Here is a 27769-nt window from a genome sequence, read left to right on the forward strand (position 1 = left end):
AATTTAAAGTTAAGGAAAACAGGCAAGAAACAAGCCAAGCTAAGACCAGGCAGTTATAACTAAGAATAAGCCTCTGTGTGTGATTTATTTGGGAGCAGGGTGGCAGCCCCCTGAAAGAGCAAAAACAAATAATAACACCCAAAGACCAATCTGGTGGTGGTATTTTCTCAATTAAGGTTTCCTCTTCCAAAAGGACTCTAGCTTGTGTCAAGTTGACATGAAACTGGCCAGCACAGATGGCCTGAATGTGGAAGTGGCCTGAGTACAGAGGAAAGATATTCCAGGATGGAGCAAACCCATGAAGATATGGGGAATGGCCAGTGTAAAGGGCAGCAGCCAGCTTGGTAGGTTGAGGAGTGAAAAAGAAGATGCCATCGTTGGAGTGTGGCGAGCCAGGGGAGAGAAGCATGAGTGAATTTTTCTATTCCATGCAGCGTGACAACTCTAAACATCAATATTCAGTTGCCAAAACACTCTCCTGATTCTCACAAGAACTTCTTAAGTAGGGGCCAAGAAAATGGAATGCTTATCAAGAAGGAAATAAAGATATCATCAAATTAGAAAATCTGCTATGAGGTATGTGGTGTCAAATTATAAAATCTGTTATAAGGTACCTGGTACAAACATAATTCATTGAGTCCACACTAGTGTTGTTAATCTTGGCTATAGACTAAAACCTCTTGGAAGTTTCACAAAGAACTCTATTTGGATCCTGCCTGTTGAAGCTGGATTTAGCAGGTCCAGGGATGGCCTGGGAGGATGCTTATGGCTCTGTAGATGATTCCAGTATGGTTGAGAACAGCTCTCATTGCATCTGCTTTTTTATTTTAATTTAATTTTTTTTTTTTTTTGGTTTTTCGAGACAGGGTTTCTCTGTGTAGCTTTGCGCCTTTCCTGGAACTCACTTGGTAGCCCAGGCTGGCCTTGAACTCACAGAGATCCGCCGGGTGGTGGTGCCGCACGCCTTTAATCCCAACACTCGGGAGGCAGAGGCAGGCGGATCTCTGCTTTTTTATTTTTAACCATAGATATTGCTTCCTTGCTAGAACCCTTCCCTTGACTGGTGTGGTGGTTTGAAAGAAAATGGCCCCCATAGACCCATAGGGAGTGGCACTATTAGGAGGTGTGGCCTTGTTGGAGTAGGCGTGGCCTTGTTAGAGGAAGTGTGTCACTGTGGGGGTGGGCTTTGAGGTCTCCTGTGCTCAAGCTGTGTCCAGTGTGATACAGTCTTCTGCTGCTGCCTACCCATCAAGATGTAGGACTCTCAGCTCCTTCTCCAGCACCATGTCTGCCTGCATGCCACAGTGAAGATAATGGACTAAACCTCTGAACTGTGAGCCAGCCCCTATGAAATGCTTTTTTTTTTTTTAAATAAGAGTTGCTGTGGGGGCTAGAGAGATGGCTCAGAGGTTAAGAGCACTGGCTGCTCTTCCAGAGGTTCTGGGTTCAATTCCCAGCACCCACACAGTGGCTCACAACCACCTAATGACATCTGGTGCCCTCTTTTGGCCTTCAGGGACCCTCGCAGATAGAATACTGTATGAATAATAAATAAATAAATCTTTAAAAAAAAAAGTTGCTGTGGTCATGGTTTCTCTTCACAGCAACAGAAACGCTAACTAAAACAATTGGCCTGGTGAAATCATCCACGGACCCTTGGGAGATTATTGAAGCACAGACCCCAAGCTAGACTCTAAAATAAGTATCTTGTACATGTGGGGGCGGGGTAAGGGCTCAGCCACTACTTGTTTTAAGAGTGCCTCAGCTGCCTGTCTGCTTGGGAGCTTCTTACACTGGCCTTTTGACTTTTTTTCAACCTGCTTTGTCTTTTGTATGTTCTCCTTGGGCGAGATGCATTTTTAATCCTTATTTTTCTTGTAATTTTCATGGGATTTCAGAAGGGAGAGGATCTAAGTAGGTGTGTTTAATCTATCATGTTTAATTGGAAGTCTGCAAACTTGAGAAATCAATTTAATTAAATTTTAATATGAAGGTTTACACATTCACTATACAAATTGAAAGTGCTTTACTCTTTCCATTCCTCAGTGGTAACTACTGGCCTGTAGCTCTAGCAGTTTCTTAGTTAAACTTACTGTTTAATTATAGCAACCAAATTATGTTTTTTCCCCTCTGCCTCACACACGCTAGGCAAATTCATTCCTTTGCTCTCATCTGTTGTTTAAGATTTTTTTCTTTTTCTTTTCTTTCTTTTTTTCTCTTTTTTTGTTTTTTTTTTTTGAGACAGGATTTCTCTGTGTAGCTTTGCGCCTTTCCTGGAACTCACGTTGTAGACCAGGCTGGCCTCAAACTCACAGAGATCCGCCTGCCTCTTGCCTCCCGAGTGCTGGGATTAAAGGCGTGCGCCGCCTCAGGACCCTGGTTACGCTAAGTGTGTGCTGGATGGCTGGGCTCCACTTCCAGACCCTAAAAATTTAAGTATCTCTGTCTTTTGCTGTACTTTGCTCAAACTTTAAATTTTGTAAATTACTTATTATTATTATTATTATTTTGTGTATGTTTGTGTGCCTGTGTGTACATGCCCATGTACTCATGCCACAGCACACATGTGGAGGCCAGAGGACATCTTGGTGGAGCGGAGTCTTTCTTTTCAGCAGTATGTTGTATGATGATTCATGTAGGATTCAACACATATCATCAGGTTTGTCTAGCAAGCACACATTTACTCACTGAGCCATCTCACTGGCCTCATTCTGCCCCATCTCAATGCTTTTGAGTGATTTTCTTTGTAAATGGAGGCAGGGTTTTTCTGTCCCAACCGCCTGGTCCCAAATAAACACACAAAAGCTTCTATTCATTACAAAATGATTGGCCGACAGCTCAGACTTACTACTACCTAGCTCTTACATTTAAATTAACCCATTTCTATCAATCTACATATTTCCATGTAGCCCATGGCTTTATTGGTCCTCTGACATCTTGCTTCTTGGGCAGCTCGCTAACATCTCTCTCTCTCTTTTTTTTAGTTTTTAGTTTTATTTATTTATGTATTTATGTATGTATGTATGTATTTATTTATTTATTTATTTATTTATTTATTTATTTATTTATTTATTTATTATATATGTAGTGTTCTGCCTGCATTGTCTGCACACAGAAGAGGGCACCAGATCTCATTACAGATGGTTGTGAGCCATCATATGGTTGCTGGGAATTGAACTAGAACCTCTGGAAAAGCAGCCAGTGTTCGTAACCTCTGAGCCATCTCTCCAGTCCCTGGCATCTCTCTTGACTCTGCCCTTCTTCATCCTAGTCCTCAGTTTGATTGTCCCATTGAACTTTATCCTGCCTTGCTATAGGCCAGACAGCTTTATTATTAACCAATGAGAGTAATACATATTCACAACGTACAGAGGATCATCCCACAGCATTTCTCTGTTCCTGGCTTGTTCCCAAACACAAACCTTTCCTCTGGGGAGTTCTCTCTTCGACTTTTAATTTCCAGCCTACAAGTCAACTTTTAGTTTCCTCTTGGACAGAATTAATGCTTCCTTCTTTGTGCCCTCTACCACTTGATTCATACATAACTTTACTGATTCTTGCTCCACCTGGACATTATTGATCATACTTTGTGTATGACCTGCAAACTTGAATTGGTGAGGACTATGGTGGCCATCTCTATGTCACCACTGTCTGTGCTGTGGCCACTTTCTCTCTATATCTTTCTTTTTTTTTTAAGTTAGATTCATTTATTTGATTTTGTGAATGTTTTGCCTATATGTATGTGTATGCACCACATTATTAGTGTAAACAAGGCAATTCCACGTAATTTATCTGGTAATCAAAAGAGGTTTATTTCTGGGATAACTAACTTACAGCCAATAGGGATTGGTTACAGGATCTGGGAGAGATGAAGTACCCCGAGTCTTAAGGGGCTCCTTCTCAGCCATGCCCCAGGGGCAGGTCAGCCCCAGGGGCAGGTCATAGGCAGGTGTGGCAATTACCTGCTGTCACTCTAGGGGCAATGTTTCAAGGTCAAAGCTGGAACAGCTACCCACTACACCACATGTGTGCTTGGTGCTCACAAAGGTCAGAAGAGGGCATTGGGATCCCCTGGAACTGACGTTTCAGGTAGTTGTAAGTTGCCATGTGGGTACTGGAAAATGAACCTGCGTCCTCTGTAAGAGCAAGAAGTGCTCTTAACTGATGAGCATCTCTCTAGCTCCAGTCACTTCCTCCCAGAGTTTATGTGGCTCTTCCCCCTTTTCTTAAAGTATCCTCCCAATCCCCCCCCCCCATCTTTTTTGAGACATGGTCTCTTTATGTAGTCCTGGAACTTGCTTTGTAGACCAGGCTAGCCTTGACCTCACAGAGACCCATCTGCCTCTGCCCATCCAGTGCACCACCACACCCAACTATGTGGCTTTTTCTTTTTGATGCCTTTCAATGAAGCTAAGTTCTTAAATTTAATACAGTTCACATTTATCAAGGCTCCCTTTACAATTTGTGCATATGACACTTAAGCCCATCTTGAGCTCATAAGGATGTTTTCCTTTAAAACTTGATTTTCTCATTGGACTCTTGACTTCAGTTAGTTTCTGCATGTGGAACTAGTTAAAGGGTCCAGCAGATAACTAGTGTTCAGCTCATGTCCTGAAACCCTTTGTCTTCCCTCAATGATCTGGAATGCCTGCCTATCAGAATCTAGCTCCCACAGAGGTCTGGAGGCTTCTGGGCTCTTTAGGAGATTCCATACTTATGCCTGTGTCAATGTCACATGGTCTTAGTTTTCATAGTACACGTGGAATATGGAGGTCCAAGTCCTTGAAGCATGTTCTTCTTCAGTAATGTTTTGATTATGCTTTATCCTGTGTCTTTCCATATAATCTTTAGATCAGTTTGTGAAGGGCCAGGTAAAAATCCTGTTGTAAATTCGATTAGAATTACATTGAATTGACAGATGAACCCCCCCATTCTTATCTTTGTCTTCCCACAACGGAAACAGCTTCTGATGTTTATAGAATGGGTGCCTCGTAATGTTTCCAAAGTACATCTTATCAGTCAACATCTGGTCATTAGAGGTCAGTACATCAGGATCACAGATAACTCAGATCCATCTGTGTATTCTTACTATTTAACAACTATCAGTAAATTTCTTCTTCGACGCCTCATTCTAACGCCTGCTTAAAATTTATAGATCTATAATTGCATCCTCCCACTAAGTACGAATCCATAACCTGCCTCCTGAAAGACATTCTAAGATTCCGTATCGGTATCTCAGGCAGAGAAGCGACAGAGACTCGGCTCCGGCTCAGGATGGAGAGTCTCAGGATCACAGTGGCTCTGGCTGGAGTCAGTGGCCTAAGGAACGGAGGAGAACTACAAGTCCCGGCAGCCCGCGCGGCACCGGCTTTCAGTAAGCGCCGGGGTGGCGGAGGCACGGTTTCCTGGAGTTTGGGATCCGGGCTGCGGCGGTCCTGCTTCCCTTCCCGCGGGGTGAGTAGCACCCGCGCACGGAACCCCGGGCAGACCCGGTCGCCAGATCGCGCGGCACGTGGAGCGCGGGGGAGCGGGTGCAGACGTGCTCCTCGCCTTCTGAGCTCAGGCTTTGCAGCCCTGGCGAAGCTGGGAGGAAACTCGGGCGTGTGACCTTGTCACCCTAGCAGGCGCGACCACGTGGCTTAGGTGACTCGCAGTGCCCCGCCCCCCCGTCCTCTGCGACTCTGTAGCTCCGTGCCCTAGCGGTCGTTAGCGTGGACTGGTCACTTTGGTGGCCCAACCTTGCGTGCACCGGAGTAGGCGGAGGTGGAGAGGGGTTGCGAGTGGCTCCGCCAGAAGCATTCACACCTTGGTGGCCCCGTGGGCTCCCACGCAGAGGTAGCTGGGGCGGTGAGCGTGGAGTGGTGAAGTTCAGGGGGCTCCCCAGAGATCGGGTCACCTAAGCTTGCAACAGGCGCCAGTCTTACTTCTGATCCCGAAGACTTCTTTGCAGCTGCGCGGTGCTTCCAGCTGATTTGTGGAGAGAAGCCTGTTAGAAGACACCTAGTACAGCTGTCCCCAGAGTTCAGTGGCATTTACTTGCCACCAAGCGGGAAGCTTAGCGGTCAGTAGGCGCTCAAGAAATAACTGCGGAGTTGACGGGACTTAGACTTTTGTCCTTGCCTCAAGTTTTTCTTTTAGCGTCTCCTTGTCACTGTAGTTCTCAGGCTATACGGTGTGCCGCAGAATTGTGTGGAGGGCTTGTTACTATACAGAATTCTGCCCACTCCCCTCCCAACTTCTGATTCTAGTATGGTATTTGAAATCTGGAATCGGCATGTCCAACATGAATCCTGGAGATGCGATGTTGCTGTCCTGGGGACCATGATTTGAATGCTACTGTTTTTATAAGAAAAACAAACCCATAAATTCTTCATACTTGGTTATGTTTTCTTTCTTTCTTTCTTTCTTTTTTTCCCCCTGTAGTTGTACCACCCCTGGGAATTGCTTTACACATTGCACACTACCCTACCCCCCCCCCCATTATGTTACTACCTATATTCATGTAGTTTCATCACTTGGGTCATTTTTTCCCCCTGGGTTGCATCATAATTTATTTTACTGTGTTATTTGCTTGGTTGGTATTCAATAGGTCGTATGGTGTGAGATTTTTACCTCTGCTGAGAGAATTTGTGTTTTCTTTCTTTCCAAATATATTCCACCTCCCCGCCCCATTTTTGTCAGAGAAGGTACTGGGGAATGAGAAGAGTGCTTGGTTTTGTCATCCATCCTTGTCTTGTTCAGCCCCAAGAGGACAGCACACTGGGTTTTAATGTCCACGGCAGAGAACCACTGGCCACCCCAGGACCCAGCCAATTATTTGTTCATATCCACCTGTTGCTTTGGTGGCGGAGCAGACACACCTGGATGCAAGCTTTTGCTCCATTGGCTCTTAACCCTTGGGCGGTTCCTTCAACTTCCTTGTGTGTAGAGTGAAACTCCCAAGATACGCGGCTGGGAATCTGAGTTGTGCAAGAAACAAGAGCTATTAATTTAAGCACTTTGGGGAGGTTTGCTCTCTCCTCTTATCTGCTGCTGGCTCTTTGCTCTTGGTCTTATGTCGTTAGTCCCCCTTTCCTAAGATGAGCTGAATGGAAGACAGTTTCTCTTCTGTGCCTGGGTGAGATTTATTTTTCTTATCTGCTGATGAACCTTGGCATTGGTCATGTATTCCTTCATTTAATTAGTATTGATCTGAGCAACTTTTAGCCATTACACACTAAGACATATAGGTAAAACTCAATCTTGCATTGAACTTTACCACTATTTGTAGGATGGGGAAGACTGTGAGCCTCCTTCGGTCAACTGTCCCTGGATATTGACTCATCTTGTTTGTTCTCTCCAAGAGTATTTTTTGGGTCTTTTCTGGTTTGGAGAACATTCTCGAAAAAAAGAAAAAAAGTGATTATATGCCCAGTCTCTGTGGGAAATGAGAGGTAGCTAGGGTCACTTTTGGGGAAAACTGAGTTTGCTCCCTAAGTGGCTTCCCTTAGCGGTGCTTTCCATCCAGTTCACTGAGTGGGGATGAGTGGGGGTGCAGTTTCAGGTCTGTATTCTTAGGATGCGGCCTGGGAAGGGGGCAGCCAGTAGATGGTAGGTGGAAAGACCATTTACAGAAAGTGCTGGATTTCATATTTCGTTCTGTCCTTGAGATGGACATTTTTGTTTGACCCTTAGCTTCCGCTTGTCCAACTTTCTGATGTATGTTGTCGTGATGAACTGGGGTGTCTCCTCTGGCCTAGGGGCAAAGAGTTCATTCTTCCCATTGATATGACAGTTAAACAGCCACGTCAGTGCTTCACGCTCTAATGTGTTATTTCTAGCGAGGAATAGTGTTTGATCTTTGATGTCATGCTATTGATTTCCAGAGCTGCAAACACTGCCTTCCACAGGCTTAGCACTTTGGGGGCTTGGTTGCAGGTCAGAAACTATGGTTTCTGTCTGCAGCAGCTGTATTTACTTCAAGCCAGTAGTAAGGACTTGATGTCTTGAGGTCCGAGTACCCCTATCAAAGAGATATGTCATTAAAGAAAGAGAGAAAGATGGGGCTGGAGAGATGGCTTATGGATATGAGCTCAGATGTGTTGCTTATCCCGGGTCTTGAGTTTGGTTCCTAGAACCCACATTGGGTGGCTCACAAATGTTTAACTGCAGCTCCAGGGCATCTGATATAACCCTTTTGACCTCCATGGACACCTGAACACACACACACACAGGTACACACACACACACACACACACACACACACACACACACACACATACACACAGAGAAACACACAAACACACACACATACACAGACATACATAGAGGCACAGAGACATACACATACACAAACACAGACACATACACACACAGACACACGCTAAAATAAATCTTAAAAAGAAAAAGGGACCATCTGAACATTGGCAGTGGGAAGGCCTGTTCATATCATTTCTTTACCACTTTCCTGGCTGAGCCCCCTGGGGCCGAACACTCACTCCGTGCCTTCGTGTCCTTACTTATACCTGAGAAGATTGCTTGCCTCGTCTCACTGAGCCGTGTGAAATATTAACAAGGTGAATGTACTGTGTGCACCTCCCTATCCCACATGTGTGTTGAGGACTCTGTAAAGGTTATTTTTTGCTCTAATATTATCTAGTGATTATGCGTTAGGCTCTGGGTAGTCTCAGACCTCCTGCAAGGTGTGTGGCCTTATGAGAGGTAAGCAGGGGAAAGTCAAGGCAAGCAAACAGAACAGGGCAGGTGATTCATTAGCAGGGGCCTTAGTAATGAAAGGTGTTTTTCATTGACAGACACACTTCACAAGCGACAGGCCTTTTAAAATACCTCGAGGGAAGCAGCTCATTTATATGTTGAAGACTCTCTGACACCTTATGGAAAACTCCAACTCTAATTTATTTAGGCACACTTTGGCTCTTATTTCATCTATTTTATGTATTTCAATTCCTACCACTTTTATTACCGAGGACATTTGTTTGAACATGGGATGGCCTCTCTGTTCCTTTGATACTCAGAGGTAGTAGAGGAGACTGCAGTCTGTGAGGGGCTGCTGCGGAGGACGGTACAACAGGAGGGTGGGGTTCAGAGGAGCAAAGTTTGGGAGGTAGTATGGGGGGGAACAGGAAGAGAATGATGATTGAGCTGGAGGTCGCGGTATATTCATCTAGAGACCCTGTTACTGGTTCTACACAGGCCTCATGGGGAATAGAGTTGATCCATTCCTTGATTAATTCAGTTAGTAAATGTTTTGGGAGCACTTAGAGCGTGCTAGACTAAAGTCTGGCATGTTACGTCCTGGCGACCACATTTGGCCTGGCCTGTTGCTTTGCACTCGAGTGAAGAGTTGAGTAGTTGCCTCAGAGGTGGGGTAGCTCCCAAAGCTAAAAGTAGTTACTGTATGGCCTTTTGTAGGAGAGCTTGCTGGCCTCTGTTCTAGGCACAGGGAACAGCAAGGTGGAACTCTTGGAGTGCAGTATGTGGCGTGTTGGAAAACTAGCAAGTTGGAATAGAGTGAGTGCAGGGCAAGGTGGATGGGCCAGAGATCCTTTGAGAAATCTGGATGAAGGCAGATCTGTTAAGACCTTGGCTCTTTGTGAGTGGGTTGAGGTGATTTGGGTAGCTGAGCGCACAGAAGTGAATAGTTGGACTTAAATTTCTACATACGAATTAACTCAGGGAAGCTGAGGGTTGTAACACGAATTGCTAAATGGTCTTACAATAAAAAATCCCTGCCAGGCAGTGGCGGCGCACGCCTTTGATCCCAGCACTCAGGAGGCAGAGCCAGGAGGATCTTTGTGAGTCCAAGGTCAGCCTGGTCTACAGAGTGAGATTCAGGAGAGGTACCAAAGATACACAGAGAAACCCTGTCTCGGAAAAACCAAACCAAACCAAACCAAACCAAACCAAACCAAACCAAACCAAACCAAAACACAACACAACACAAAACCCTAAGCCAGATATTAGGGTAAATGCTGAAAGATTAGAGGGACAGAGGAACAAGCCATTGCCATGTCTCACTTTGCCAACTCCACGAATCCTCTGACTGAATGTTTTTAAGACCTCAGCCAAAAGGGGTCCAGCTGAAAAAGCTCTAGTTCTGTCTCCTCACGCTTTATATACCTTTCTCTGCCCAGCCATATTACCTCCTTCCTAGTGCTGGGATTAAAGGCGTGTGACTCCCAAGTATTGGAACTAAAGGTGTGTGCCACTGCTGCCTGGCTCTGTTTCTCTTCTAGACTGAATTAATCTCATGTAATCTAGGGTGTCTTTGAACTCACAGAGATCTAGATTGATCTTTGCCTCCTGAGTGCTGGGATTAAAGGCGTGTGACTCCCAAGTACTGGGTAAAGGTGTGTGCCACCACTGCCTGACCTCTATGTTTAATCTAGTGGCTTGTTCTGTTCTCTGATCTTCAGGCAAATTTTATTAGGGTCCACAATATATCACCGCAGAGGGTGGTGGTGAGTTTGAGGCTAACCTTGTCTACATGGTGAGATCCAGGCTAGCCAGAGCTACATAGTCTCTATTTCAAACTGGTCAGTCAGTCAGCTAACCAACCAATCAACTAACCAACCAAAAAAATCTACTGTGGGAAGAGAATTGCTCTAATAGCTGACTTACTGTGTTTATCTCTAATTTGGTCTTGAGGTCTTAGAGCAGTGATTCTCAAACTGTGAGTCACGACCTTTTCTAAATAGGGGTTGCCCAAGACCATTGGAAAATACAGATATTTACATTACAATTCACAACAGTAGCAAAATTAAAGTTATGAAGTAGCAATGAAAATAATTTTATGGTTGGGGTCACCACAACATGAGGAACTGTACTAAAGGGTCACAGCATTAGGAGGTTGAGAACCGCTGTCTTAGAGGGATGGCTGTGTCTTAGTTAGGGTTTCTATTGTTGTGAACAAACACCATGGCCATGGCAACTCTTATAAAGGAAAACATTTAATTAGGGCTGGCTTACAGTTTCAAGGGTTTAGTCCATTATCTTCATGACAGTGTGCAGGTAGACATGGTGCTGGAGAGGTAGCTGAGAGTTCTACATCTAGATTGGCAGGCAGCTGAAAGAGAGAGACTGGGCCTGGCTTGAGTATTTGAAACCCAAAGCTCCTCTCCCCCCCACTTCCTCCAACAGGGTCACGCCTCCTAAATCTCTCTCAAGTAGTGCTATTCCCTAATGACCACACATTCAAATATATGAGCCTATGGGGGGGTCATTCATATTCAAACCGCCACAGACTATATCATAATAATTCTTTTTCTCATTATGTTCCTGACATTAAAAAAAAAAAAAAGGAGAGGTTCTGGAGAGATGGAGAGATGGCTCAGTGGTTAAGAGCACTACTGACTGCTCTTCCAGAGGTCCTGGGTTCAATTCCCAGCACCCATGTGGCAGTTCACAACTGTCTGTAACTCCAGAATCCAACACCCTCACACAGACACACATGCAGGCAAAACACCAATGCACATAAAATAAATAAATAAATAAAATTTTTTAAAAAAAGGAGAAGGAATTTGCTCATAGTTTTGTATCAGGGTCGTTTGGCCTCCCATGCTCTTGGGCAGAGGCTGCTCTCTTCTTGGCGGACAGGAAGCAGAGAGTGAGGAGAGGGCCAGGGACCAGTCTAACCTTCAAAGCCTTACTTTTTCCGACTAGGCCCCATCTCCTTACTTTTTAGAACCTCCCAAAATATTGCCAGCAGCTGTGCCCGTAGGTTTTTTTTTTTTATTAAAATCATAACAATGGTCATAAATTTTACGTTTGACCCGATAGTCATCCATGAGAGTTGGTGATGGATGTTAACAATTAAGCTCTTCTTTTATCCCCAACAATCTAGCCTCCGTCTGCCTCCTCCGCTAGCAGCGTTTATCAGTCAGCAAATGCATAATGAAGTGGAGTGAATGCCTGTGATATTGTGTTGCTTCAGCATCCGTTTGGGATGTAGGTAAAGAAGAGTGTTGGCTGACTTGAGCTTTTGAGTAACATCACCCGCTGACTTATTCACAGTCTTACCTCAGAGTTGGCGGTTCAGGGGGGCCCTAGGGTGGGATCCAGCTGCCTGCTTCTGAAGCGGCACAAAGGCTAGTTTTGTTCAGGTGTCCCTCAGACCATACTTCACACATCCCGGGCTAGGAAAACAAGGCTGTTGTGGTGTTTCAAATGACAGTACCTCCCACTCCCATGTAGGCTCATCAGTTTGAATGTTTGGTTCCCAGTTGGTAGATTGTTTAGGAAGAATTAGGAGGCGTGGCCCTGTTGGAGAAAGTGTGCCATTGGGTGTGCCTCCTGTCTGCAGATGTGGAGGTGAGCTCTCAGCTACTGCTCTAGCACCATGCCTGCCTGCGTGCTGCCATGCTCCCCACCGAGATGGCCGTGAAAAGTCTCATGGAGTCCATGAAAAGTCAAGAAAGGAGAGAAAGTGGGCTGGAGAGATGGCTTGGCAGTTTGGAGTGCTTGCTGCTCTTTCAGAGCACCAGGCATGATTCCCGGCACCCATGTCTAGTAGCTTCTAACTGCCTGCAACTCTGGCTCCAGGGACCCTGACACCCTCTTCTGTCTTCCCTGGGCACCTGAACACGTACAGATCTCTACGTATACACATCAATCAAATAAAATAAATCTTGAAAAAAAAGAGAGGCGAGAAGCAGAGCAGGCAGGTAAAGTAGGAAGGGTTGGAAGAAGGTGCTGTATTTCAGTGCAGATAGATGCACAAGCTGTGTCGAATGCAAGCCTAGGAAGCCAACTGTATGCTCTTTAAAGAAATGGTGTAAAGTCCAAGATGAAAGTAAAAGACTGGAAAAAAGATGGGCTTTGTGTATATTTAAAGAGAGGCCTGTGCCTATATTTATGAAGCATGAGTCAAAATAGACGACAGAGGAATTGGAGACGAGGCCGTTTGTAGCAGAAGCTTCTGGGCAGAGTGGAAACCAGGCGACAGAACGGGGCCAGAGCAGAAACTTAGGAGGCGATGACCTGCGCATTGCTGCTGTGTCTCTCAAGTCTTTGCTCTGACGGGAGGCTTGGTGATGTTCCTTTCTGTCTGGCGCCTGTCCCTTGGCACCTGCTGCTGGGTCAAGGGCTTTGGTTGGATGCAGAGTACTCAGGGATTGTTGAGGAGGTAGGTCATTGGACGAAGAGTCCCCGAAGAATGGCTGTGTAGCCACTGGTGAATTGAGGAGGTATGAGTAAAGAGGGGTAGGGTCTTTCTGCCTAGTGGTATAAGTTCAATACCCAGTAGGCCTCCTAGGACAGAGTAACATCATCATCCTCCAGGAGCACATTCTTTTTTTGTCTTTTTTTGGTATTTTTCGAGACAGGGTTTCTCTGTGTAGCTTTGGTACCACCGCCCGGCCAGGAGCACATTCTAAACTATCTGACTGTAGTAACCATTTTGACTGTCCACTAGAAATGGAGGGACTACTGGCTGCTTCTGCCTAGCTACCATTTTGGCAGGAGCCTGCCCAACTTCCGGCCCGTGCATCAGGGCTGATGGTGAGCGTGACTGTACTCTGTTGTAGTAGTGGTTACAAGTGCCAGCAGTGGCCATGCCTTTCCTGCTCTTCCTATCTAAAGAGCTTTATCTCATCTGGATCCTTTGCTCATCGACTCTGATTCCTGCCACTTCCTGGCAGCTCTGATAGTGTGCTGTGTATCTTTTTGCTTCTTCTCTGCCCCACCCTAGAATGTAAGCTCCACATAGGCAAGAACTGTCGGTTGTTCAGATCCTCCACTGTAGCTAGGACATCGAGGAAGGATGCTGGGAGTTGATTTGTACCAGGAACAGTACACTGAGTACTTTATGTGATTATTTCCTCTCATCTTAATTTAGAGGTAGGAGTTACCTTGTTTTACAAATGAAGAAACCGAGGTCCCATGAGATTAAGTATATGACATAAGGTCATACAATCTGTGAGTGACAGGGCTGGCATTTGATTCTGGATGGCTGCTCTATGAACTCCTTAATTGCTAACCTTTCTTGACCTTCCTTTCTTGCACAGGGTCTGGGGACATGGCCAGAAAGGCTCTCAAGCTTGCTTCCTGGACCAGTGTGGCTCTTGCTGCCTCTGGTGTCTACCTCTACGGGAACAACTACTTGGACCCTAATGACTTTGGCGCCGTTAGGGTGGGCCGAGCTGTTGCTACGGTAGGTTTCCCTCCTTTGGGGGTGGCAAAGGAGTTACAGCATTACATGTAGGTGTTCATAGGTGTGGCAGGTGGGCGTGCTGACATATATGGACGTACAGGCATGCCAGCTCTGTGTAGCTGGAAGTTTTTCTGTGTCCCTCCTGGTCTGCAGCTGCTCAGACCTGAGTAAACATACAGAGGCTTATATGAATTAAAACTGCTCGGCCATTAGCTTAGGCTTACTACTGACTAGCTCTTACACTTAAACTCAGCCCATTTCTGTTAATCTATATGTCACCACGTGTTCCAGGGCTTTACCTGTACAGTGCCATTACATGCTGCTCCCTTGTAGTTGAAGTTTTCCTGTGTCCACCCTGGTCCTGCAGCTTCTAAGACCCAAGTAAACACACAGAAACTTATATTACTTATAGACTGTATGGCCGTGGCAGGCTTCTTGCTCTCTAGTTCTTATATCTTAAATTAACCAATTTCTGTAAATCTATACCTTGCCACATGGCTCATGGCTTACCAGTATCCTTACATCTTGCTTCTTATGGCAGCAGCGGCTGGCAGCATCTCCTGACTCAGCCTTCCACTTCCCAGAATTCTCCTCTCTGCTTATCCTGCCTATACTATATACTTCCTGCCTGGCTACTGGCCAATCAGCGTTTTATTTATAAATCAGTCAGAGCAACACATTCACAGTATACAGAAAGACATCCCCAGTACTCCTTGGACAGCAGGCTGGCATCTCCTAACTCAGCCTTCCTCTTCCCAGAATTCTCCTTGTCTGCTTATCCTGCCTATACTTCCTGCCTGGCTACTGGCCAATCAGCATTTTATTAAACTAGTGTACAAAAGCATAATCTCACAGCATTTCCCCTTTTTTGTTTAACTAAAAAGGAAAGTTTTAACTTTAACATAGTAAAATTATACGTAATAAAACAGTTATCAAGCAAGAATTACAGTTATAATATCTAGTCTGTTTGTATTTTGCAAAATTAAAGAAGATATCCTATCTATTCTATATTTGTGAGTCTAAGGTTTCATATCTACCTTATCTCTTATCATAACCAAGGAATATTATAATTTTAACTATGTAGTCTTCAACTACATCAAAGACCTCAGAAGGATACATTATTATTTAAGTAAACAGGAAGAGCATTGTAAGCAACTTCCAAAAATCTAGAATGACAGAGACAGCTGCCTGCCTAGACAGTTACCCAAAGTTCCTCTGTAATGTTGGGGCATCCATCTTCAGCCCATAGGCCTAGTCTCTCAGTCATTTTTTTTTCTCTGTGTCCTGTAAAATGTCTGGTAGTTTCTTCTGCAAAGCAGGAACCTGAAGAACCATCTTGCCTTGCAAATTTCAGTGGTCACCTTTCTATGGGTTCTGCATGTCTGGTTTATACAACATTTTGTCAAGCAGCCCAGGCAAGAACAGTTTCTTGTCCAAATGGCTATTTTTGCCAAGAAGAAGATAAACTCCATATGGAGTGTCTTCGACACCCATCTTCCTCTTTGAAGTAAATCAGTGCTGCCAGGAGCAGACATATCTCACTGTTTAGAAAGTCTAAGTTTTTAAAACATTTTAAATGCCATCTTCTGTAGATCTTTGAAGTGTTTGAAGATTAACTACCTAATTGAATTATATCTATGTATACACCTAGAAAACTCAACGTGACTATAAGTTTGACTATCATAGAAGACTAATTATTAATCTGTATTTCTTAATTATCCATGATAATTCAAATGAGTTATATAAATATAATACCTTAAACAAGAGTAGATATGTATATACAGTATAACAAAATTAACTTTAAATTTGTATCAGTAAACTAAAATCTATATCAATGTAAACCATTTTAAACAAGTTGCTTTTTAAAAGTAGGTTCAACAATCCACCTTTTTATCCTATCATATCTATATCCTGTATTTCCATATCATATCCCCCTTTCTTCTTTTAGAAAGATATTATGACCAATAACAATTTGTAACCAGCTACCTAAAGAAAGACAAACATCCATAATCTATTTTTTTGTGAATGTGGGTGTAATTTTCTAGGCTACTTCCTGCTGATAGAGAGTACTGGTAATCTTATGGGGACACAAAGAAAATTTTAGGATTATGGTCAAGTCCTGACTGGAGTAGTCTGTGAGGCTGTATTCTCTGAGCAAGTTGCCTTGAAGTTGATTTTAGATGTTGGATGATCTGGGCCATGGTGTCATTGGAGACTTTTCAGGGGGTCTTGGCTAGTCAAACCATATTAGCCTGGAAGCAATCCACAGGTTCCCATCTTCCATGGAAACAAAAGCAGAACCTCTTTTCCAAAGCAATGAATCCTTAGACATAATTTGTGAAATCAAGATATCTTTAAATATATGTTTAACTCAGCAGCTTTTACAATCAAATGTCTCTCTGCAGTTAAAAATCCCAAAGACAATATAATCCAGACTCCCTGTTGAATATCTTTATGTGGCTTATTTTTTATATTACCTTTACTGTCTCTTTAAAGCCTTTATTTTTTTAAAACTTTCTATTTCTTTATATAACTGTCGATATTCCTTTTCCTCTTCCAAGCCTACGTACATTTTTACACACACTGTAAACCATTTAGAGGTTTATTTAATCTGCACCTGACTTATTGTGAGTCTGTTGCTTTAAACTGTAGAATGACTAGGACTGAAATGGCAGCTTTGGCTGCTGGCTTCACCCACCTCAGCTTCCCAACATGGCGGGACTACATTTACAGCCAGCTCTGGGAGAACCATGCTCACCACTGACTCTGGGAAGCAGTGGGTCTATGCTTTCATCCAGCAGCATATAGTCCAGAAACAATTTTTTTTTTTTTGAGAAACCCTGTCTTGAAATTTAAAAATAAAAAAGGAAAGTTGTGAGTTTCAACTTAGAAAGGTGGGTGGACCCAACAGTGAGCTGTCCATTCTCTGAAGGCCTCTGGTCCTGATCATCCTGGTTTATTTATTATTCAGTGGGTAAACCTTGCTGATAGCTGGTGCTCAGCACGTACAGGTGGAAAGAAATTAGGCTTTGGGTGAGTACAAATGAACACTTTTTTTTTGGTTTTTGGAGACAGGGTTTCTTTGTGTAGTCTTGGCTGTCCTGGAACTAGCTCTGTAGACCAGGCTGGCCTCAAACGCATACATCTACCTACCTCTGCCCTCCGAGTGCTGGGATTAAAGGCATGTACCACCACTGCCTGGCTGTAAACAAACATTTTGAATATAAATCTCAGAATGTAGTTTCTAAGGTCTTTAGCTGCTCAGCTCTGAAAAGGAAAATTTGAGCTTAAGTCTTCTTCATGCTGGAGATATGCTGGAAGCCTGTGATTTTCTTGTTGACTGTGGATAAGGGCCCCTCATTGGAGGGCTTTGGCCAGAGGATCTATAATGGAATCTTACATTTAACAGCATTCATTTGGTTAGTATTTATTGAATGTCTATCTGTGTAGTGTAAAAGATGCTGGAGAACAGTAATATGTAGGAAGGACCAGCCTTAAATTCAGACATTTCACAAACAAGGAAGCAAATGGGCAAGTGACTTTAGAGGTGGTTGATTATGATCGATTATGGACAGTTTCTGTTGTATAAAGGCCACTTGAGATGGGACATCTCTGGATGAGTGTCATTTTTACTCACTGCTGTAGTCCGGGAAGGAGCATCCAGGCTGAGATATGGGGGCTGAGCACCCAAAGGGTGGGACTAGTTACTCTTCTGGACCCAGCAGCTCTTGTGTGGGTCTCCTGGCTTTGGCAGAGGTGTGGTATTTGGTGTCCTCAGTGTTAAGCTTTCTCCCCCCTCGGTTCACAGACAGCTGTCATCAGCTATGATTATCTCACCTCCCTGAGGAGTGTCCCATATGGCTCAGAGGAGTATTTGCAGCGTCGATCCCAGGTAAGGAAACTGTGGGACCCATCAGAGCTGGACCCGGATGGGGTGTGTCCGAAGAGTGGGCACAGAGCGAGCATGGAGGTAATGGCCACTGGCCATGGGGTTTGGGACAAAGGGGACGGAAGACCACCTGCTCCTTCCTACGCAGGTGCCTTAGTATCCGTGAGTGGGACTGCCATCCCAGATCGAACTGGGTCTTCCATACTGTGGTGGTTTGAAAGAAAATGGCCCCAAAGGGAGTGGCCCTATTGGAGGTGTGGCCTTGTTGGAGTAGGTGTGGTCTTGTTGGAGGAAGTGTGTCACTGTGGAGGTGGACTTTGAGGCCTCATATCTGCTCAAGCCAAGCCACACTCAGTGTCTCGACTGCTGCTTCCTGTTGCCTGTGAGTCAAGATGTAGAACTCAGCTATCTCTCCAGCACCATGTCTGCCTGCACGCTGCCTTGCTCCATACCATGGTGATAATGAACTAAACCTCTGAAACTGTAAGACGCCATCTCAGTGAAGTGTTTTCCTTTATAAGAGTTGCTGTGGTCATGATGTCTCTTCACAGAGATAGAAACCCTGACTAAGACACATACTAAGGGTATCGCATGTGGTTGGGGAGGCGACTGTGTGTTTCTGGGAACAGCAGGGATGTAGGCCAACTCAGGAGGGATAATAACTTCCAAGCTGTGTTGTTAGGCAGAGAGAGGTGAATTGTTTTCCTGTCCTCCGAAGGCCAGTGGCCTTCAGTAAGAGTAGAGCTGTAGGCCAGTGGCCTTCAGTAAGAGTAGAGCTGTGGACCTCGCACACCTCCGTGGTCAGAATGTAGCTGACGTAGATGCATTAGAGATACCAGGGAGATGGGGGATCACACATGAGGTCAAACAGAGAGAGGGGGACAACGGACGGACGGGCGTGTCTTTGCTCAGGTGGTTCCTGCGGCCGGACTGTCCTTAGAATGCTGAGCTTTGCTTCTGGGCTCAGCGTGGACACTTCTCCTCTGTGCCGTTTTCCTTCCAGGCATCCTTTGTGGATGGGAGAGTTAATGAAAACATTTTCATTTAGACTGTTCACTTTGCACGTTTTGACTGTCTACAGAAGTAACACAGAGAGCAGAGCAGACTGTAATGACCCAGCTCCTCCCCTGGAGCTGTCCAGCCTGAGGAATGATTGATTTGTCATTTCTCTGGTTTACTTACTCACTCTCAAGTGTTTAAACAAAACCTCAGGTGTCATATTGTTTTACGTATAGATTCTTCAGTACATGTCTCTAGTAGAGAAAGACCTTTGAAGAACCACAACCATAATATTGTGGTCACGTGTAACGAGATGAGCAATTTCACAGTAACTTCTGGTTCAGGTCCAGATTGCTCTTCTCCCAGAAATGTCTTTTTAAAGTATTGTTTTAAATTTATGAGTATGTGTGAACTCTGTGTGTGAGTGTGTGTGTGTGAGTGTGTGTGTGTGAGTGTGTGTGAGTGTGTGTATGTGTGAGTGTGTGAGTGTGTGTGAGTATGTGTGTGTGTGAGTGTGTGTGTTTGTGTGTGTGTGAGTGTATATGTGTGTGTGTGAGTGTGTGTGTGTGTGTGTGAGTGTATGTGTGAGTGTGTGTGTGTGTTTGTGTGTGTGTGTGTTGTACATTGGGTGCCTACTCTACCACTCTCTGCTTGATTTCCTTAGGCCAGGTCTCTCACTGAACCTGGAGTGAAGCTGGTGGTCCGCAAGCCCCATGTGATCCTCCTGTCTCCACCAGGTTCACAATGCTGGGCTTAGAGGTGTGCGACACCACATCTGGCTTTTTACCTGGAATCTGGGAATTTGAACCCAGGTCCTCAGACTGGCACTCTTACCGACTGAGCCATCTCCCCAGCCCTGAGATTTATCTATTTAGAGTTAGTTTGTTCCAACCTGGACCCAAACATTTTATATATATGTATTTCATTTTGCTGACATTTCCTGAGTCTTTTAGAATCCATAACATTTCTTCTCTCTTCCTTTATTTTATTTTTTATTTAGTTATCGCTTGTTGGAGAGCTGGATCATTTATCCTGTAGAATTTCCACATTCAGGATTTGGCTGATTGCTCCCTCAAAGTGCTGTTTAATGGGAAATGCATTCAGATGACTCACAATTCGAAATATACAATATTTGAAACAGACAAAATGACCCTTGTTCCTCAGGTACCCAATTTCCCTGCCTGGAGGCAATCATCATTTCTTGTGTGTCTTCCCAGAGATATCTTCCTATAATTTAATCACTCTGTCTTTATTCCTGCCATAGATGATAGTTAGTTACACATCTTTTCTCATACTCTTGCTTCTCTTACATTGGAGATTGGGGCCCTCGGTTTGTATATTTAATCTTCAGCAATAATGCCTAGGATGGGGGCTGGAGTGATGGCTCAGTGGTTAAGAGCACTGGCTGTTCTTCCAGAGGACCCAGGTTCAATATCCAGCACCCACATGGCAGCTCACAGCTATCTGTAATGCTTACACCAATGCACATAAAATAAAATTATACCAGGCTTTTTCTTTTGGGCCACCAACCAGCACCCAAATCATAACATGGAGACTTACTAGTTTTGAGTGCCCGGCTTTAGCTTAGCTCATTTCTAGCTAGCTCTTTTGGCTTAAATTAACCTGTTTCTCTTTATCTACTTTTTGCCTTGGGGTTTTTTACTTTCTTTCTTTGTATCCTGCTTTCACTGCTTCTCATGTGTGCTGGCTGTTGGCTCTCTGGCTTCTGGCTCCGGGTGTGTCCCACATTCTCTCCTCTTCTCCTTCTTCTTCTCTTGTTCCTCCTTGATTCCTCTTGAGCCTGGATTTCTGCTCTTATTTATTCTCTCCCTGCCAGCCCCACCTATCCTCTCTTTGCCTGGCTATTGGCCATTCAGCTCTTTATTAGACCAATCACGTGCCTTAGGCAGGCAAGGTGAAACAAACGCAACACATCTTTTCATAATTAAACAAAGGCAGCAGAAACAAAATCAACATACCTTTACACAGTTAAAAGTCATATTCCGCAGCATAAACAAATGTGACACATCTTTGCCTAGTTAATATTCCACAACATAAAATTAAATAAATTATTAAAAAACAATGCCTAGAATAGAATGGGTTTAATGTCTGTCTCAGTGTCAGCTTATGCCCTTGCCTTTGGAGAGGCCACAGAAAGAGTCTAAGGTTTTCATCCCGAATCCTGAGGTTGTGCCTTTGCTTTGGGAAGGTCATCCAGCCCTGTGGAGTGGCTATTTTCCTTGTCTGTAAACTAGAGATGGTGAGCACCACTGGAGTCAGTGAAAGATAAAGCAAATGTGAGGATAAGTCAGAGGTCTCCTGGAAGGTGTGTTTCGTAAGGACAGACCTGGCATAGGGTGTGAGTCTCCAGGTCTGCGGTGCCGATACAAGCGCCTGGGACTTCGTTGGTTCTGAATAAAGGCTTGAACAAATGAATGGATGGTATCAAGGGTTCTCTGTAATATCTCAAGGCCCTTGTTTCTGAGGTGTAGTTCTCCTCTGCTTCCCCCCATGTCCTTTCTTCATCTATTCCATGCCATGGCCCTTGGAATCCTCCAGAGTGACATTCTTCAGAGATTTCCAGGCCAGGAAGGTCTTGGGGAATCCCAGGAGCAGACGGCCTGTGAAGAGACTTGCTCTCCAGGATGTAAGTCATCTGGAAGGCAGTGATCCTGCAGCCCCCCTAGAAGCTGCCAGCTCTGGGAATCTTCTGGGTGAGGGAAGTAGAGCTAGGCCTTTGATGAGAGGGCAGTACGCAGTGGCTGGATGCACCCGCTAACAGAATGTAGGCTGGGTCCTGGGAGCTGTGCCTGGGAAGGGGATCCAGCAGGCACAGAAGAGCGTGGATAAATACTGCAGGGATGGTCTCATCATCACAACTGATAAAGGAGTGAGCAAGGAAAAAGCACCATTAGCTCCCTCGTCAAGCCGGCATCTCCAGGTTCCGGAGTGTGTTAGAGCCAGGGGACTTAGTGCAGCGGTCAGTGACTTGAAGGACTTTCAAGGTCGGCACTGGCAGGCTGGCTTCGTGACTCACACGCACTGCGTCGTGAAGGGGAAGAAGGGAAAACATGTGGCACTTTGCTAGGCAGCTGAGGGTGTAAGGATGAGCTCTGGAGAACTGGATCCCTGGTGCCTAGATACTTGTAACTGAGGTTTGTGCAACTGGACATGGTCACCATCCAGAAGGAAGTCGCTCCTAGTATAGATGTCCTGTCAAAAGGCTGGAGGTGACAGGACAGGATGGAGTCGATTCTGAAGGAAGGATCATTGGGCAATAGTGGGTATCCTCTTCATAGGAAACAACTTCTGGGTTTTCCTTTGGTGATCTACTGTATTGTATTCTCCCTCTCTCTTACACACACACACACACACACACACACACACACACACACACACACACACACACACACACAATTGTATGAGTTTTAGGTCTCCATAAGCAGTTGGTAGAGTCAATTCTGCTGGTCCCAGATACTGATTTAGGGATAATCCCTAGAGCCAGTTCTGACCAGTGAACATTAGGTCCAAACATTTCTTTTGAAACTTTAATTTTCTTTTTCTGCTGGGTTAACCGAGAATGTAGGCTGTTGGCTAATTTCTGCTGGCAGCCATCTGGCCACTGTGAAGAGAAAGCCCATTTGTGGGTGAAGTTGGTTTTCAAGAGTTGGGTTATGTGAGTTCCTGTTAAAACCAATGAGTCTTGGTAATACTGGGAACTCTTGGAGAAGGATGTCCAAGTTTGAAGCATGATTGGCATTTTGACAGGTCACAGAAAGATCAATAATTCAAGGGAAATGATGCCAAGGAGAGGTTTGTATGGTACAGGGTTGAAGTGGAGTCACTGTGGATCAGGAGCCATCTCACCTGGTCTTAGTCCTTGCCAAGCACCTGTTTCCCTTCTGTAAGAATGTGGCAATGGCCTCAGCCATTGAATGGACAGAGAGGAGAAAGTTGGTAAATTTAAGCAATTTAAGCATGTGAATTATTTTCTTTGTAGATGAGATCTTGAAACACAGGTTTACCTTGATGGCTCCTTATTTATTGTATGTTTTGTGTTGTTGTGTGTATATGATGCCTGTACTTATTTGTGTGTGTGTGTGGTGTGTACTTGTGCATGTATGTGTGTGAATTTGGAGAACAGAGGTTGACAATGGATGTCTTTCTTTGATCACTTTCCACTTTTACTTATTTATTTAATTTTTTTTGGGGGGTTGCTGTATTTCAAGATAGGGTTTCATTGTGTAGCCCTGGCTGTCCTGGAATTGGCTCTGTAGACTAGGCTGACCTTGAACTCAGAAATCTGCCTGCCTCTGCCTCCCAAGTGCTGGGATTAAAGGCATGCTCCACTGCCGCCCGGCTCACCTTTAGTTTTTGAGATGGGGTCTATCACTGAACTTGTGGCTCATCGATTCAGCTAGGCTGTCCAGTGAGCTTCAGAGGCTTGCCAATCTCTTCTCTCTTAGGGCTTGGGTTATATGTGCATGCTATCATACCTAGATTGTTTCCTTCCTTTTTTATAATAATAATTTTTATTATTTTTTATGTGCATTCGTGTTTTGTCTGCATATGTGTGTCTGTATGAGAGTGTTGGATCCCCTGGAACTGGAGTTAGAGACTGTTGGGAACTGCCATATGGGTGCTGGAAATTGAACCCAGAGGGGCCTCTTAGGCAGTTAAAGCAGATCTGGAAAGAGAAGAAGAGAGGAAGTATGGATGAGCTGGACGTGCTGCCCCCCACCAATCTAATCAGTGACTCCTTCTGTCCCAAGTAGGAGAGGGAAGAGAGAGGTTAGCCTCATGCCCCACTGAGACACCCCCACCTCTGTGAGGGTTCCCCAGCAGCATGCAGGTGAGATGGAAGGCAGATCCAAGTCTGCTATGAGAATCTTTTGTGCCCATCGAATTCTGAGAACGGTTATATCTGACCTCGGTTGGGCTCTAGGCTGCTTTAGGTTGGAGGGCGAGATGTTGAATTTGGCATTGCGAAGATCTGCATTTGAGGGGAGAGGTCTGATGTTGGCTTTTAGAATCCCGAGATAGCAGGGTGTTTGGGTGTAAAATGAGCTCCCTTTTGGACCAGTGGGCAGGAACCAGAAGAGTTTAGTAATGGGCTAAGCTGTGGTGGTATTGGCTTTATAGGTAACTGTTCCACTGAGCTTGAGAAGCATCAGCTAGTTCTAGCTTCCGGTGTAAGGTTCGGGATTGGAAGGCCAACGAGGTGATGGGACTCCTTGGGCTCACCCCACCATTCCAGGCTTGATAGTAACATTTAGACCATGCTCCCCTCACCCCCAAAAAATCTCATGTTCTCTATACCTTACTCTCTGTTTCCTTATCTGCTTCCAGCCCGAGCGAAGCACCAGCAGTAGAAAGCGGAAGTCAAGAGATCCACGTGGTGGCTCTCACCAGCTCCTGCTGCTGGAGTTTCTCCTCGGCCTCTGAGCCTGAGTCTGGGGCCAGGCTGCTGCTGGGGTGGGCCTGAGGGGTGCAGAGGAGGAAGGAGGGCCCACAGAGCTTCTTCCCCAGAAGTTCCTTCTCTACCGGATCCATCAGATAAGCAGTTAATTCAGCAAACGTCTGGCATTTATATTCCCAGTGAAGGGGTGAGTGGGCCCGCCGAGGATGTCAGCTCTTTGCTTCTGCAAGGAGAATCAACTCTTCAGCTGTTGAACAGCTGCTTGTGCTGAGGACAGTTCTCCCTCCAGCCTAGAGAAGGGATTTTAAGGATCTTGGTTTGCAAAGGGGAACTGTAGCAACGTGTGGTTCTTCAGGAATGTTCTCTGAGACGTGAGCACCATCCTGCCCAAACCATTCTTTTCTTTTCTTTCTTCTCTTCTTCCTCCTCCTCCTTTTTTTGGTTTTTCGAGACAAGGTTTCTCTGTGTAGCTCTGACTGTCCTGGAACTCATTTTGTAGACCAGGCTGGCCTCGAACCCACAGAGATCCGTCTGCCTCTGCCTCCCGAGTGCTGGGATTCAAGGCATGCGCCACCACACCCAGCTCAAACCATTTTCCTACTCACCTGTCCCTCTAGCTGACTCGGATTAATCCATTTTATGCCAGGTGCTGCACGAGGCTCAGAAGGTATGCAGGGGAGGAGACTCTGCCCTATCATCACTCCTGCTGTGTGCTAGGGGAGGATAGGCGGGCATGCAAGACAGCTCTGTCTTCTTTGCGGCTCTGCTCTGCGGGCTGCAATGTGTGACCCATGTCCGCAACTGGCTCCCAGTAGCCTAGGGTGGGTGGGTGCCTCCTGGAGCAAGCCTCATCTGCAGCAAGGGGGCTGCGTGGATTGTTCCACAGTTCCTCTGCGTATGCAGTGCCTGTCCACCTGGCGTGGATCCTTTGCTGTGGATTTTCCCCCGCTCTGTGCCCCAGAGACCTCCCTTTTCTGCTTCCCGTGGTTATCATGAGCGTTTGCCTGCGAACATTCTGCATAGAGAAGGAAAATTGAATCCTCGCTATCTCTGTGACTGGCTCAGCATCTGTGATAAATTCCACATGTCATGTGCTGGGGTGGGGTCACCCGAGGATTGGTTTCCTGGGGTGAGGGTGGCAGTCTATGATTGAGCTGGCACCTCCTTTCTGGCCTCTGTGTCCCCCAAGTCTTCCTGAGCACCATAAATCAGTGCGGTTCTCTACAGGGGCCCTGAGCCTGAAGCCTTTGTGATCGGGGATTGGTCAACAGGACCAACTGCCTTGCTGCAGTCTGGGAGACTTTAGGGGACAGTGGCTTCCCTTGGGGGGAAGCATGGTGGGACTGCAGCTCTCCCCTGGAGACTGAGCTCACCTGTGGTGGCCTCTCCATAGGCCCAAGGACATGCCAGTACCTAATTACTTGGTCTAGGCTCTTTAGTGGCCTATGGACTGTGCATGTATGTATGTGTGGTCATGCATGTGCTTGGCGCCTACTGAGGTTAGAAGTAGGCATAGGACCCCTTGGGACTGGAGTTATGGGTGGTTGTGACCCACCATGTAGGTGCTGAGAGTTGAACCTGGGTCCTCTTCAAGAGCAGCCGTGTTCTTAACCAGTGAGCCATCACTTTAAAAATTTAAGTAATTACATTTTCTTATTGATGTGTGCGTTGTTCATGTGTGCACTTGTGCGTGTGTGTGCATGTGAGCCTGTGTGTGTGTGTGTGTGTGCATGTGAGCCTATGTGTGTGTGTGCGTGTGCATGTGAGCCTGTGTGTGTGTGTGTGTGTGTGTGTGTGTTGCAGGCGTCAGTTCTCTCCTTTCGCCACATGGGTCCTGGGGATTGAACTTGTCAGTCTTGGCAGTAGGTGCCTTTACCTGCCGAGGCGTCTTGCTGGCCCTCTGTCCTCTTTAATGTACGTGCTAATAGCGTGCCCTGCATTACGTACAGCTGCCCGTGGCACTCTATTTCACACTGTCACTGGCATTGGGAAGCAAGCCTAAACCATCTGGAGGGGATGCTGGGCCAGACTCTGGCTGGCACCCGCCCACCATCTTCTCTCCCCTGCTGAGTCTGGCCACACTCTCTCTGTTCTTCTCCTAGCTCCTCTTTTTTCTTTCTCTTTTTTAATCCCTGCGACTGCTTCAGGCTCCCAGAAGCCCCGTGGGTTGGGTTTTCACTTCTGCTGCTCTGAAGCAGCAATTACTTCGCATGCAAGGCTGTGGTTGTAGTAACGTGAAACAGGTCCCCGTACTTCTGGTCGTAAGAATGCTGCATCTGACTGTCGGGGCTCCTGCATTAGTCGAGTGCCTGTATGTGCGTGTCTATAGTCCCTCGCCTTCTCACTGCCTGGACCCTTGGGGCTGCTTTCCGCTTGTCCCAAGGGTCTTTTGGCTCCATAGGATGGCGGGGATGGGTGATCGTCCTGCTCCCCAGAGAGAAACGCGTAGACTCTGTACCTAATTCAAGGCCCTCAGCAGGGCGGGGACTGCAGAAACCCAGCTTCTATCTGCTGCTGCCCATTTCAGATGCATCCTAGTCTGATGAAGACAGGTTCTCTGATGCTATGAGCAACATCCACAGGTACCTGAACAGCAATTACGAGACAGGTATGATGCTAAGGACTCCGTATTCTGTCCTAACTCCCAGACAATCCTGCAGTGTAGATACCATTGTTCTCATTGTAAAGAAACTTAAAAAATAAATTTTCCTAGGTTAGAATACAAAGTACTGGGGTTTGCAATGTCATCCTCATACATATGGCGTTATACTTTGTTCTTGTTTTTCCCCCCTCCCATGGATCTGTCCTGTGTCCCTCCTCCAGCTGATTCCTTCTCGCCCAGTCAGTCCCCTTTCAGAGGAAGAAACTCTGGCACAGGTTAGTCAAGTGACTTGTTTAGGGGTCCACAGCTAATCAGTTACCTCCCTGTGATTGTCATACAAACTACTGAAAATGAGTAGCTTAACACAACAAAACATACCCTATAGTTCCAGAGGCCGGAAGTCCAAAATCAAAGTCCAAAATCAAACAGGGTTGTGCTGGTTCTGGGGGCCCTAAGGAAGAATCTTTAGCCTCCTCGGAAGCTCTAAGCAGCCCCGCGGCTGCATCTCTCTAATTTCTGCCTCCATCTCCCCGTCTCTTTCCTGTAGGGAGGGTTGCCACAGGCTTAGACATGTCCCTCTCGTCTCCCAGGTCATCTAGACCGATCACATCTGAAAAGTCTCAGTAATGTTGGCAAAAGTTCTCTTTCTAAATAAGGTTACACTTTTAGATTCCAGGGGCTAGGATGTGTCTGCATGTGTGTGTGTGTGTG

At 45.7% G+C, this 27769-nt stretch overlaps 1 protein-coding gene across 3 annotated transcripts in view; it reads left to right on the forward strand.

Annotated features, from left to right (window-relative positions):
• The first annotated feature begins 5358 nt into the window (after positions 1–5358).
• Positions 5359–27769, forward strand: part of Adck1 (aarF domain containing kinase 1) — a 101142-nt gene continuing 78731 nt past the window's right edge. The window contains exons 1-3 of one of the 3 annotated variants that reach the window (XM_042260987.2): positions 5359–5454; positions 14004–14149; positions 17958–18041. In XM_042260987.2, the coding sequence (XP_042116921.2) occupies positions 14015–14149; positions 17958–18041 (219 nt within the window). In that variant the 5' untranslated portion in view covers positions 5359–5454; positions 14004–14014. Of the gene's footprint in view, positions 5644–5678; positions 5836–14003; positions 14150–17957; positions 18042–27769 lie in introns of those variants that run through there. The other 2 variants (XM_016008601.3, XM_016008600.3) reach the window with 2 other exon arrangements.

Source organism: Peromyscus maniculatus, chromosome 14 (genome assembly GCF_049852395.1).
Source record: "Peromyscus maniculatus bairdii isolate BWxNUB_F1_BW_parent chromosome 14, HU_Pman_BW_mat_3.1, whole genome shotgun sequence".
In the NCBI taxonomy this organism is placed as follows: domain Eukaryota; kingdom Metazoa; phylum Chordata; class Mammalia; order Rodentia; family Cricetidae; genus Peromyscus; species Peromyscus maniculatus.